At 42.0% G+C, this 14,582-nt stretch overlaps 1 protein-coding gene across 3 annotated transcripts in view; it reads left to right on the forward strand.

Annotated features, from left to right (window-relative positions):
* CASP7 (caspase 7) overlaps positions 1 to 14,582 on the forward strand; it is a 30,889-nt gene that overhangs the window by 394 nt on the left and 15,913 nt on the right. The window contains exons 1-3 of one of the 3 annotated variants that reach the window (XM_026651143.1): positions 1,581 to 1,627; positions 2,684 to 2,757; positions 3,219 to 3,337. In XM_026651143.1, coding sequence (XP_026506928.1) covers positions 2,755 to 2,757; positions 3,219 to 3,337 — 122 coding nt within the window. In that variant the 5' untranslated portion in view covers positions 1,581 to 1,627; positions 2,684 to 2,754. Of the gene's footprint in view, positions 1 to 1,580; positions 1,628 to 2,683; positions 2,758 to 3,218; positions 3,338 to 14,582 lie in introns of those variants that run through there. The other 2 variants (XM_026651142.1, XM_026651144.2) reach the window with 2 other exon arrangements.

Below are 14,582 nucleotides of genomic sequence, written 5' to 3' on the forward strand. Positions count from 1 at the left end.
AACCTCCTGCCACCCCTGTTCCCAGGCCTGACCCTCTCCCCAGTACCTGACCCCAGCTCCAACCCCCAATTCCCCCCGCCTGACCCGCTAACCCATTCTGTCTACCCCAGGGAGGGGTTCTCAAACTGGGAGTTGGGACCCCTCAGGGGGTCACTAGCTGTCAGCCTCCACCCCAAACCCCGCTTTGCCTCCAGCATTTGTAATGGTGTTAAATATATAAACAAGTGTTATTAATTTATAGGAGGGGAGAGGGTTGCACTCAAAGGCTTGCTATGTGAAAGGGGTCACCAGTACAATAGTTTGAGAACCACTGGTCTACCCCCTTCCTGGCCTCCCCTCTATCCTCTACCCTCCCCCCCCCCATGCCTGATACTCTCTAACCCTGTTCTCCCACCCCTCCCCGATCCTATTCCCTCCTTCCCCAGTATCTGCCCCTACCGGCTTAACCCCATGTTCTGCCTTCTGTCAGATCCCTCTAACCTCCTCTCCCGTTCTCTCCTCTCCCTTCCCATATCAGACTTCAGACCTTAGCTCTAACCCCACTTTTTTCACCCCATGCCTGACCCTTTAAGTCTATACACCATCTTACACCCCCACCCCCTCTCTTCCCAGCACTTTAACCGCACCCTGTAACCATGATTGCCCCGTTTTTGTCCTGGCATATCTGTAAGGGGACTCAGTACACAGTGCCAGATGTCTTGTCTTATGGGCTCAAGATCATCCTGTACTTTGTACTTCAGAGGTGGCAACCCTACCTCTAACCGTCCTTCTGCCACCCCAGCTCCTGGACCCCACCTTCCAACATCATCTGTCCCTTTTCCTTGTCCCCAGGAATCTGACCCTGTCCTCCTCCTTCCCTTCTGACCACTAGCAGCTAACCCCCTCTAAGCTCCCTTTTCTCCCTGGCCCCAGAGCCTGATCCTGTTCTCCTTCCTATGCACCCCTGAGCTTAACCCTCCTTCCCCCCTTTCTGGCCACACTTTCTAACCCCCTGCTTCCTCCTAGCATCTGACCCTCCACTTTCAGTGTCTGAGTCTTCCTCCAATCTTCAATGTTTTATCCCTTTCTTTTCCTCTTCTTTTAGCCCCCCCTTCCTTTCCCCCCCGTCCCCCCATCCCCCTAGCCTTAGGCCTTGTCTACACCAGAAAGGTGAACTATACTGGTGTAGTTAAAGTGAAACAACACTCCATTTTCCTCCCGAGGGGAGGTATAAAGGCGTTTTATGCCACTGTCTATTCCTGTACAGGAAAGGGAATAAGCTATATTGCTATAAGATAACTTTATACTGGTATAACTGCCTCCACACTAGGCATTGCACTGTTGTAACTATTTTAGTTTAAAAAAAAATCACACCCATGAGAGGCTAACAGTTCATTTAGAATCCCGCAATTCCCATAGATAGTACAAATTATTCCTTCTATTTGTGCATTATTTTGCATTTATTAATACTCATTTTCTTTCATGCATTCATTCACCTATCTGTATTAGGTCCCTTTGAAATTCCTTGTCTTCCCTAAATAATCTTGTGTAATTTACAAATTCCAGCACCTCAAAGTTCATGTCCTTTTCCAGATCACCGAGAAACATATTAAACATCATCAGACCTATCCCTAGTCCTTTATGAACTGTGAGTATTCCCAATGAAATCAAATTAGAATCTGCTGAGGCTGAAAACAACTTTCCCTTTTACTTTCAGCCTGCACTAGGGTTGGTACACAGTATTCAGATCAATGTCCACACAACCTATCTAATATCTGTTTGCATGGTCCTACAATCCACTGGTATCTAATCTGACAGTCCGTGTTTCTAATCTATCACTTGATGAGTTCGATAGGACATGCATGAGTAAGAACTATTTTAATCAGCAATTGTTTGCAGGAATGGGGCAAGCATCAACTGTTCTGCTCTCCATTGAATACTGTGATTAAAAAAAAAACCTTTTCACCTGGTAAATCGTATGTTTTTTCTTATACAGGGGAAATGATTGCTTTCAGTTACACTGGTGTAATTCTGAAACAACTCCACTGACTTTAGTGAAGTTACTCTGAATTTACATTGGAGTGACTGAAAGCAGAATTTGTCCCAAGTGCCATAATTTTCCTAAGGGGCTGCTATGAAATCTTAGAAGAGTAATATGCTTTTTAATTTCTGAGCATAACTTTCTTTACTTTTTTTAAAAAACACACTAATCTTAGGAAAATATAAAACACATAACGTGTGAAGTAGAGAGAAGTAGTGAAATTCAAAATTAAGACTGATCTACATCCATGAGTCACACTTTTCCACCAAACACAATTGGATATATATGTATGTATGTGAGAAAAATTGAAATCTTCCATTATTGTATGTTGTTATAGCCATGTTGGTTTCAGAATGTTAGAGAGACAAAGTGAGTGAGGTAATATCTGTTATTGGACTGACTTCTTTTGGTGAGAGAGAGAAATTTTTGAACTTACACAAAGCTCTTCTTCAGGTCTGGGAAACTAGTTAGTTTGAAGTCTGAAGAAGAGCTCCATGTAAGCTAGAAAGCTTGTTTCTCTCACCAACAGAAGTTGGTCCAATAAAAGATATTACCTCACCAAACTTGTCTCTAGAAAAAGCAAAAGTGTTATTTTTCAGTTTTCAGGATATCTTCAAATTGGATTATAACTTCAATGGAATAACATAAATATTTTGGTTTCAGATTTTTAGTGCTGCCTTTCCAACATACTGGTTTTGGTCCACATTGACAGGATTACAAAGCATCTTGAAAGCATGGTATGAGGACTTTTCACTAGAAATGTATTTTTATTTTTGATCTTAGCTGCAGTTTATGGACAGATTTTAAAGTCACTTTTTAATAATTACGATAAAAAATGTAACAGCGGTGGTTGAATACATGTAGTATCGGATTGATGCAGGATCCAAAAAACCATGGTTACTCCTAGGGTATGTCTACACTGCCCACCGGGATCGATTTATCGCATCTAGTCTCAACGCAATAAATCGATCCCCGAGCACTCTCCCGTCGACTCCTGTACTCCACTGCCGCGAGAGGCGCAGGCAGAGTCGACGGGGGAGCGGCAGCAGTCGACTCACCGCTGAAATTGCATAATTTAGCTCAATCCCCTCTTTTTCCTCCCTTCCCCCCCCCCCAGTGTAGACCAGGCCCTAGCCTATGAAACATCATGCAACATAGCACTTGTATTCTAGTTCTCTGTTTTATTCTGTGTGCATAGATGGAAGGAAATCAATCCGGTCCTCTGCCCGCACAGAAGGATGAAGACCAAGGTGGAGATCAAGGTGATATGGTGGATGCAAGGCCAGACAGAAGTTTCAGACTCTCCTTGTTTGAAAAGTAAGCTTAGTTTTATTTTATTTTTACATTTCAGTCTATATGCAATGGAATGAATCCCACACCATCTATGCCCCAAAAGTGAACAAATACTGCTAGAAAAAAATCTTAAATATGCCATAAAAACTTTAAGTCAGGATTTAGAAAATTAAATTCTGTCAGTGCTGCTTATGAATTTATACACCTCATGTCCATTGAAAGTATTTCTCTATCCAGACAGTGCATGACTGTATGGGAAGGAGAAACTGACCACGATGCATGATGCTGATTCTTCACTTTTACTCTACTCCCATGATTTCAAAGATGAAAATCTTGGAAATTCCTAGTTGGCTTAATTTTAGGTTTTATTAAATAATAATAATTCTTTATGGTTATTTTTCAAACATGGATGGTTACAGTGTTGTTTTTAAATCTATATGTGGCCTGGCTTTCTTTCTTTCTTGAACAGAGAGTCTGATCAAAGGGTTAAAGCACAAGCCTATGAGTCAGATGATCTGAGTTTTCTTCTTGCCACAGACACAGTGTGAGCTTAGGCAAGTCCATTAATTTCTCTGCCTCCATTTTCTTATTTCTAAAATGAGTGTTTTGTGAGGCTCAGTCAATCAACATAAAGCACTTTGAGGTTCTCTGATGGAAGACCCAATAGAAAGGCTAAGTATTATAATCAATTTCCTAAATATTTTGAGTACAGCATTATTATTATTATAACCACAACCTCACAATTTCTGCAGATATAAAATGGAGGATGTAACATTTCACTTCCAGAACCTGACAAAACTTTTTTTAAAAGGCTTATTCATTTAAAATTAATTAAACTTGTTTTAACAGCATAATAGCTTGTGTGTTCTAAGGGGAAATAGTCGATTTCCATCCTTATGCTAAATTGCTTACAGTTTACCTCTTGTTAATGAAGACCATTGTGTGTTGAGAAATTATTTGAGCAGTCTGACTGGCTACTGTACCAGGCATCCATTCTTTGGGAATACCTTGAATCTACAAATTGAAATTATATCACTCTTAAAAAATATTTCTGGACATTTGTTGTACCTTAAAGCCAGGGTCTCAAAGTTAAAGGTCACATACAGTAAGTCAGAGCAGGGCATAGAATCCAAGTGTCTTGTCTGCCAGGACCATGCTCTAGTCTACAAGCTAACATTACAATCCAGTAACACCTCAGTATGAGATATTTCCTGGTGGCTAATTTTGGTTGTATTTAATGGTCGTTGGCTTTGTTCTTACCATCAACTTTTCCTACCAGGTGGTCAGTACTTTCAAGGAAATATTTGTTATGCACTCAGTTTATTATTGCTAAAGTACATATGTGGGCACGAAAGGAAAACCGTTAACTTGGTGCTGTTAACAAGGCACCTCTTTGTTCTAAAGTAGAAGGGAACAGAACTGTGATACACCATAGAAAGTGAATTGCGAGCCATGCAGAAGGGAAAAGAACTTTGCAGCTCCTGTTAACCCCTCTGTGGCTGCAGCTTGGGGATTCAGTTCCATGCAGCCCTAGAGTCGAAAGAGGAAGTAGTTAAAAATCTATGCCAGTATGGTGTATTTCTCTCAGTGCAGTAAAACTTACGATGCAGACCACAGCATAAATTGTTGCCATCTGATAAGAAATAATTTCCGTTCTGTGGCTTTTCCACAGCAAATCTGTGATGCTGTCAATCCACTTGTGGACCTCTGCCATAGACACATGGCCAAGTGGCCCAGGGTCAGCTATTGAATTGCAACATGGCAATTTTTCTCTTCTTTTCTTCCAGTTAGGGGAATTTAATTCTGTATGTTTCATCTCTTTGAAAAGCTTTCTAGATTTATTACCATTTTAGGAAACAAGCTGATTTGTTAAAAATCACCTGCTTTTTTGTTTTGTTTCATTACCACTAGATGGCAGGCTAATATCGTTTTTGTTGGTTAAAAAAAATCACCAGAGAGTGATCACTCTGTCATATAGAGAATCACAGTTGTATGAGCAATTGATATGGTTTTTATTTTGCTGAGCAGAAATCGCAAGATACTGCATGGCAAGCTTGATGACAATAAAAGTGTGAAAAGTTAATGGTTAAGAGAAAATTTGGCTGATAATTTGAAAAATGTATGTGCATTCTTCATGGTGATCATTGGAAACTAAAATACGTATCACATTTTTCTCATCTGCTTTGTGTGATATTGTAATACTTTTATATGCCTTTATCTCTTTGTAAAAAATTCTCATTTCTCCACAGGATGCTTTAATAGCTTATCTTTCATGCACTTAAGCATCACTTGGAATTTCAAAGATGTTACCCCAAATAGTAACAAGGCATTTTAAAATTTATGTTGTCTTCTTCCGCCCTCCACATAATTGCTCCGTCCGTTGCATGTCATATGAAAATATATGTGTTGTGGGTATTGGAGAAGCACAGGAGCCATCATTTCTTTTAAGCATCCAGAGGCCAGAATTCAACACAAAGGGTAAAATTCTGGCCCCACTGAAGTCAAGCAAGAGTTTAACCATTAACTTCAATGGGGCTAGGATTTCATCCACAATGTATTTTTAAAAACAACGGAATGCCCCTACAGTGTGGCAGAGTAGAGCTTGCTTTGTTAGCATCCAGGGTTGTATTTCTCGTGCACTTGGCTAAAGTGAAGCATTCGCGGGCAGTAGCTGTAAGAATTTGGATACCAGTACAACTATTATTGAATTGTATAGAACTGTTTGTCCTCAGGTTACTTTACCTTTTGCCCACTGCTCTTCTTTATCTCTTTTACACTTAGTATTCCCCTTCTCAGGGCATGTCTATACTATAAACGTAAGTTGACCGGTGTGGGGAGAGGAGAGCCCGGAGGGGGGTGGGGGTCAGCTGGGCTCCAGGCAGGGAGATCCACACCTGGAATCCAGTTGGCTGCCGTGCTCCCGGTGGGGAGCCGAGAGCCCAGGATGGCAACTGGGCTCCTGGTGAGGAGATCCGTGTCCAGTGTCTGGTTGGCTGCCACGTTCCTGGCAGGGTGCCAAGAAGCCTGGTGCAGCTGCCCCATTCCTGGTGGGGAGCGGGAAGCTGAGAGCTATGGGTCAGCCAGGCTTCCGGTGGGGACATCCACACCCAGAGTCTGGTCAGCTGCCGTGCTCCCAATGGGGAGCTGAGAGCCTGGGTGGCAGCCTGGCTTGGAGCGGAGACCGGGCAGCAGCCTGGCTGGGGAGCCGGTTCCAGGGGAACCATGATATTGACAAGAATGACAGCCAGTAGGTGTAAGTAAGGCAGTGTCTGCAGGGACATTGTGTTGCCCTCACTACACCAACATAAACCCTATGCCTCTAGTGGTGATGGAGTTATGTCAGTGTAGCAGGGCACTTACATGTGCAGGAACAAGGCTGTAGTGTGTATACTGACATAGTTAGGTCTACCTAAGGCATCTTACACTTTAGTGTAGATCAGACCTCAGTTGGAAAGCGTTATCTAGTATATAAATAAGTATCTATTTAAGAACTCTTAAGTTACTGTAACAGCTTCCAGGCTTAGACCCCCTCAAGTGCACCCCTTAAGTCAGGGCGGGCAAACTACGGCCCGCGGGCAGGATCCGGCCCACCAGCCGTTTTAATCCGGCCCTCGAGGTCCTGTTGGGGTGCGGGGTCTGGGGCTTGCTCCGCTCCGGCGCTCCAGCCAGGGAGCAGGGTTGGGGCTGCTCCATGCAGCTCCTGGAAGCAGCGGCATGGCTCCCCCACCGGCTCCTACGCAGGAACCACAGCCAATGGGAGCTACAGCGGACAGGGCAGCACGCAGAGCAGCATGCCTGGCTGCGCCTCTGCCTAGGAGCTAAAGAAGGAACATGCCACTGCTTCCGGGAGCCACTTGAGATAAGCACTGCCTGGAGCCTGCACCCCTGAGCCTCGCCCCCTGCCCCAGCCTTGACCCCCCTCCCATCCTCCGAACCCCTCGATCCCAGCCCAGAGCACCCTCCTGCACCCGCAACTCCTCATCCCCAGCCCCACCCCAGACCACACCCCTAGCCAGAGCCTGCACCCCTTCCCGCACCCCAGCCCCAGCCCTGATCCTCCTCCCACCTTCTAAACCCCGCGGTCCCAGTCCGGAGCACCCTCCTACACCCCAAACTCCTCATCCCCAGACCCCCCCAACCCCAGCCAGAGCCCTTCCCCCCCCCTCCCCGCACCCTACTCCCCTGCCCTAGCCCGGAGCCCCCTCTTGCACCCTGAACTCCTCATTTTTGGCCCCATCCCGGATCTGCACCCCCAACCAGAGCCCTCACCCCCACTCGCACCCCAACCCCAATTTTGTGAGCATTCATGGCCCACCATAAAATTTCTATTCTCAGATGTGGCCCTCGATCCAAAAAGTTTGCCCACCCCTGCCTTAGGTGACAAGCCTAGTTTCATGCAATTAACTCTGTATGGAGTCACATGCTTCTACCATCTTAGACAGGAGCTCCAGGCTGCAGCCTCCTGTTTCTCAACCATGTTAACAACACAGGCACAATTCAATTTTGGCACCTGTAAGCTTTTCCCTTTGGGCACCTGTGACAGTATATGTTTGCTGCGATGTACAAATAGTATCTTTGGAACAAAGCATTATTTATTCATTCCTCAAAGGTGCAAAGGGTAAAAACAATAAAAGGTCCCTAACTTACACCGTACGTTTTTCTTGAGATGGAGTTAGCTGAGCTGATTGGGTCTCTGTAATATTGCTACAGTATTTCTATAAAGTAGTTAATTTTGCCTTCAGTAAGGAATCAAAGCACAAAACTATAACAATTTGAGCGCTCTAATTTTAATTAAACTGAGGCCTGGTCTACACTAACCCCCCAATTCAAACTAAGGTACGCAACTTCAGCTACGTGAATAACGTAGCTGAAGTCGACGTACCTTAGTTCGAACGTACCGCGGTCCAGACGCGGCAGGCAGGCTCCCCCGTCGACTCCGCGTACTCCTTGCGCCGAGCAGGATTACCGGAGTCGACGGCGAGCACTTCTGGGTTCGATTTATCGCGTCCAGACAAGACGCGATAAATCGAACCCAGAAGTTCGATTGCCTGCCGCCGAACCAGCGCGGTAAGTATAGACAAGCCCTGAGAACGCTTATTTTAATCAATTTGAAAATCGCTTTACCAGAAACATCATCCATCTGTGTTTTGCTCTTCAGCTCATCAGCGGTTATGACATCCTCAGTTAAATAGAATAGACACTCAAATTTTACATGAGCTTTTTTCTGTTTTGCAAACTGAAATTCAGATGAAAAAGACTTACAAGTATATAGACCTTTTTCATATTTCCTGTTTCTCCTGGGGCTATAGAGCATCAGGTTATGAGAACCATGGACTGAAATTGTAGAATGACAGAATCGTAGGACTGGAAGGGACCTCAAGAGGTCATCTAGTGCAGTCCCCTGCACTCATGGCAGGACTAAGCATTATCTAGACCATCCCTGACAGGTAATCTTTCACCACCCATGTCTCTGTGTATCAAATTTTTTTAAAACAAAGAGACAAATCTTTAGCTAGTGCAAAGTCTGCATAGCTTTATTGAAGTGAATGGACCCCAATAAACACCAGCTAAGGATCTACATTAAAATGTCAACAAAAAGTCCCCTTTTTTTTTTCTTTTCTTTTTGGAAGCAGGGGTTAGGAGTGGGAATTGTGGCGTTAGTGGTGCTATTTTTTTTTCTTCATGTATTTGCACAAAACCAGAGTCTGCTGCGTGACTCTCATGCTGGAACTAGAATGGTAGGTTGGTAGAGCACTTTGTTCAATGAGACCTGAATCATTTGAAGAATATACGTGTACATGGATTAATAACCTGTTACAATGACAGCTTTGGAGATGTAGAGGGATGGGGAATTTAAGGCTGACAAGAGACGCTCTTTTGTTGTTCTCTTTCATCCTCCTGGGAGTTATTTTCCACCCACCTTTGATTACCAGCAGTTTCCTTTTATTTGTTTGACAAGATACATCACAGGTAAGCATTTCAGGATGAATTGTTTCTCAGAGTGCGCACATGTTTGGTTTCCCCTCACATCCACATACATTTTTATAAGTTGCCCACCCTGTATTGTCCAGGCCACTTGAAATGCTGACCTTTGGGAAAAGAGGCCCCTCAATACGGAACAGCATTCAGAAAAGCAAGTAGGGTTGTCAGCATCTGCTTCCAAAGCAATTGTGAAATTAGTCACTCATGAAGTCTAAGTGCTCCTGCCTTGTCCTAGTGTTGAAATCCTAATGATGAGCTGAATGACACCTCATTTGTTTCAGCAGCACCTTTTTACATTTTTTACTGCAATGTGTAGTTAAACTGTGAGCTTTGCTGCCACCGAATATTACAGATTATTTAAAAAAAAATTAAACATGTATATGAAAAGTATTTCCTGTGTCCTCACAACAGCCAGGATAAAAATTGCCAGGCTGTCAGGCTTCCTGCTACAGTTAATAGCTGATTGATCTCTCACTATCTGGAACCATAGACTGATTGTGTCCAGATACAATGGTGATGGACACAATGTGGGTAGATCAGGAAGATATTTTATCCACATTGTATTGAGAGGAGGGATGGCCTTGTGATTATGGCATTGGACTAGGAACTTGGGAAATCTGGATTCAATTCCCAGTTCTGCCTCAGGCTTCCTTTTTGTCCTTTGGCAAGTCACTTACTATCCCTGTGTCTTAGTACCCTAGCTGTCAAATGAAGATAATGATCCTTCCTTTTCACCCATTCTTTCTCTGTCTTGTCTAGTTCAATTGTAAGCTCCCTCAGGTAGGGGCTCTCTTTCTTTGTGTTTCTAGTGTACCAAGCACAATGAGGGTCTTGCAGGTTTGGGGCTTGCAGGTGCTATTATAATATAAACAGTACGTAACAATGATAAAAATCATATGTGCTTTCTGTCTGAAGCATTTGGCGTTTCATCAGTTTGAGAGAGGATTACTGGACTAGGTGGTTTTTGCTGGTTATGGCAATTCCTGTGTGAGTAATAAAAGTATACTTTGGAAGATTTTTTCTAATATAATACACCAGGAATTTTTCACTTCTAATTAGTCTTTATCTTTCTGATTGTGTGTGTGTGTGAGAATCTAGAACTCAATCACTAGAGAAGGCCTGCAGCCAGGCTGGTGTTGGCATAAAGTTCATTAAACCCAATCGGTACTTGTTCTTTCCTCTTGGAGACATTTGCATATGGTACATGGTGTAAATGCTCAGCTATCTTGGAACTTTAGTTTAGCAATCACAGCAGCAGGTAGGATTTGCACCTCTGAGGTACGAAAAGCCAGGACATCCAGGATAAAAAACCCAGGACATCCATAAAATCCAACACTTGGCAGTGTGTACTGAGCACCCTTACAGATATCTTACAGGACAGCTACTTCCAAAAAGTGATCCTAGGAAAACCTGGATAAGTGGCAAACCTAGCAGCGGATCAAGTATCAGGTTTGCTTTTAATTATAATAATTTGTCTGTCTCTTTGCAAGGAAGCCAAGATAATAAAAATAATTCAAAGTTTAGGGGAAAGCAAATCACACATGTCATTTATTATTTTTTCCATTTTTACATAACCAACCAACAACAAAAAAATGGAAAAATGCAAACAAAATTAATAGTCTTTGGAATACATAAAGAGAAATCTATGGGAATTATTTCTAAGATACAGAATACTAAGGGTTTGTTGTTCTTTTTTAACTGTCTGTTCGCTTGGGTTAAAATTTTTCAGAAATGCTCTTTATCCTGCTGCGGTGGGTAAGAGTTTGTTAAAAGGTAAAGTTGTGCTCTTCCACCTCACTTTCCTTTCCTAAACTCCTGCATCGGAGCACTGATAGAATCATAGTGATGAGATGTTTTCTGCCTGTCAGCAAAGGTGGATCAGGCCTGCATGACCTCAGCAGCTTGCTAGGCCATAGCCATGGGGGTTTGAATAGCCCCACAGAAAAGTCCAGCGTAACCCACTGCTGACATAGGCGAACCTTTGGGCCTGAACGCAGAGCATCCTGCTTCACTGTCCATTATAGCCCTGAGCATGGTGGGCTCCTAACATTTCTAAAGAAGATTAAACTTGCTCTTGGACACGAGGGTGAAACTATTTTCAGATGCAGAGTGGAGTGATATTTGATGATGAGCCAAGGTACTGTACAGTGACATATCTCTCCTTCCTCCTCTGTTGCTGCCTTTGTGGGAGTGTCATGAATGAATTCCCTAAAATAATTCAGACATAGTGTTCTCCCCAGCTAAAGGTCACTCTGAGGGCACAGTACTCTCGCCATTTCATATGCAAAGGTATTCTGGAAAAGTGTACTTTTTGCTTTGCTTTGTTTAGTTTTATTATTAGTTTTATTAGGATAATGTTGATATAAAAATGTCTCTTTAGTTTATATTAATACCTGTGGTGGTGGTGTTATATAACATAATTAGAAATTATCTGTGTATATTATGCAGCCGAAAATCTAATCCTGAGGGATCTCAATTTGCACAACTCCGATGGGAGGTTCATACATACAGAACTTGCAGAATGGAACTGTCTCCTGAAAAGTTATCTGTACTCTTTTGTGTTTGTAAAGCCCTTAGTGACTTTTAGGTGGTATATAAATCATATCATATCACACAAAAAATACATGAGTTACCACACAACAGAGTGTCAGGCAGAGTAGCAGAAATGTAAACCAAGGGTTAGAGAATAGAGCTTGCACTTTATTGGCTCCATTTAATTGTGAATGTTACACTGCAGTGCTATCATGTAAGTGTATGAATAGAGATTTGCAGAAGACAACGTGTTGTGTACAAAAGAACAGGAGACTGCTGCCTGACTTATTTTTTTATTTTTGAACTGTTGCTAAATGTTTACACAATACTTGTCAGATACAGCCTGTTATGTCCAACATTTGTTGGACTAACTAACATGAAACTGAATGAGCCCCACTATGCTTCCTATAGTGAATAAAACTTCAAAGAAAGAATTAATTTTGAATACTATTGACTGTGACTCAAGCTAATACGTAGTTATAAAAGAACAAGGTATTTGTTATTTAGATTTTATAAACTGCCCATCTCAAACTCTAGGTGCATCTACAAGATGGAAAACATGCCAGAAGTTACACACTACGGTTCTGATCCTGAAAACAGCTGTACTTGGCAGACCCCTCCATTCCACAGAGAGCCATTGACTTCAGGGGCTTTGCATGTGGGGGAAGCCTTTGTGGAGCAGCTTGCAGGATCAGGGCCTAAACCATTGGGTGGCTTAGGAGAATCTAGGCCCTTTGTTGCTTAACTCCCTCTTTTAATTCAGTCTAGGTGGGTAGCAGAAAGTAACTTCCTTTGAAAACTTTTAAGTGGCCTTTGTGCAGTGAGTTACAGTCACAGTATAGTTCCAAAGTTTTCCTAAAAAACGCCACTGGAACTGATTGTCAGTCTTAGCAAAGAAGCTGAGAACTGAATGGTCACTATGGCTAATCCTACAGACTCTTATGCACAAGCCTAACTTTACGGTCACAAATAGCTCCATTGATTTCAGTGGGCCCCCCACAATACTAAAGTTAAGCACTTGCATAAGTGTTTGCCATATTGGGGCTTAAGCCTGAAGTACACTTGCCCTCTTCTCTCTCCTTCCCACAGTTGACGCTCAAAATTGAGGCACATTGGTGAAGTAGCTTGCAAAGAAGTGGGGCACTGCCTGTGCCTTACTTTTTGTTGATAAATGTTCATTTTGAACTCTGATATTATCAGTTTGGAACTTTTCACCATCATTAAATATTTTTTTTAAACACAGATACACTTCGTCATCAGGAATAATTATTCAGAACTCCTTTTATGTGGTACTGTATTGCTCTCTGACTTGCTGTTCTTGGGTTCAGAATCTCTTATACAAAGCATTCCCTTGCAATGTCTGTGTCAATCTTAATAGTTGCCAGATGCTTGGGGAGGAATTCAGATGCACAGTGTTGTCAGGACTAGAGCTGAGAGGATTTTTTTAGCAATTAGTATATTCACCCCAAAATTGTATTTTTTGGTTGAATTAAACTATTTGAGAATGTGTGTAAAATTCAGCTAATAATTTAGGCCAAATAAAAAATGAAAAAAGAAAAGAAAAACTCTAAACAGTTTTTTGTCATTTTTTGAAACAAAACATTTTTAATTTCCTTCAAAACAACATTTCATTTAGAAATTAAGCTAATTTGTTTTTAAAAAAATTGTAGAAAGTGTAAAACCACCCAAAGATATAATGAAACTAAATGGAAAAAAATATTTCAGATTGAACAAAATGTTTACTTTGACCTAAAACAGTTTTTGGTTGATTTCAGTGAGGAAAAACACAAAAATTCTGTTTTGATTCAACTGTAAATGACGGGGGTTGGGGCGGAGGGGGAGGTTGGTTTTTTTTCCAGATTTTTTTTTCAATTCAGCTACCCAATCAAATAATTATTCACTCAGCTCCAGTCAGGACCTACATTCCCTTTTCTTTTCTCTTCTGAAGGAAGGGTTTCTGTTCTGGTGAAAAGGTTCTTATGGTAATATTTGAAAGTCCCCTCACTTTCTCATCAGAGTATTTTTCTAAAGCATGGTTTAGAAGTCTTCCAAGGTTGGTTATTTTATTAGTGAAAATCCTTCAACGCTGGTAGTAATTTCAGTTAATTCAGGCAAATAAGCAGGTCCCCCTAGGCAAATTGGTAGTGTAAAACATTTGTTTAAATTCCATTTATCTTCCCTGTGTTTTTAAAGGTTAATTGTTTCTTTGTCATCAGGGGTTGGTTACTTGAATTGTTAAACTACTGGCCAGTTTTCCTTTCAGCCATTTCCTAAAGTGGTATGACAGTAAAGCCTGACCTCTGTTAAACAAGATGGAACAATGATTAGATTTTATAAATGTTTACAGTTGAACATTTCAGCAGAGTAAAAATACTTAGGGCTTACATAGCATTCTTCAAAGCACTTGAGCGGAAGTTAAGATTCATCCCCATTTTACAGATGAGAAACCTGAGAAACAGAAAGATGAGGTGAATTGTCAAGAACATAGTGACTCAATAGCAGAGATGGGAATAAACCCCAAGCTCCCAATTCCCGGTCCAATGTCTTATCCACAGTACCATCCTGCCTTTCTATAACTAGCAGTTATAGTGATTTCAGTTCCACATTCCAGTGTCTTGACTTCTTACATGAAGAGCCTGACCCTGAATACTTTATGCACAAACTTCATTGTCAATCCCAATGCCAATATTAAAATCTGGTGTTCAAGTCAGTTTCAACCTGTGTAGTTGGGGAAGGCACTCACCAAATATGCCTA

Source organism: Terrapene carolina, unplaced genomic scaffold (assembly GCF_002925995.2).
Source record: "Terrapene carolina triunguis isolate 2854851 unplaced genomic scaffold, T_m_triunguis-2.0 Scaffold95, whole genome shotgun sequence".
NCBI lineage: Eukaryota > Metazoa > Chordata > Testudines > Emydidae > Terrapene > Terrapene triunguis.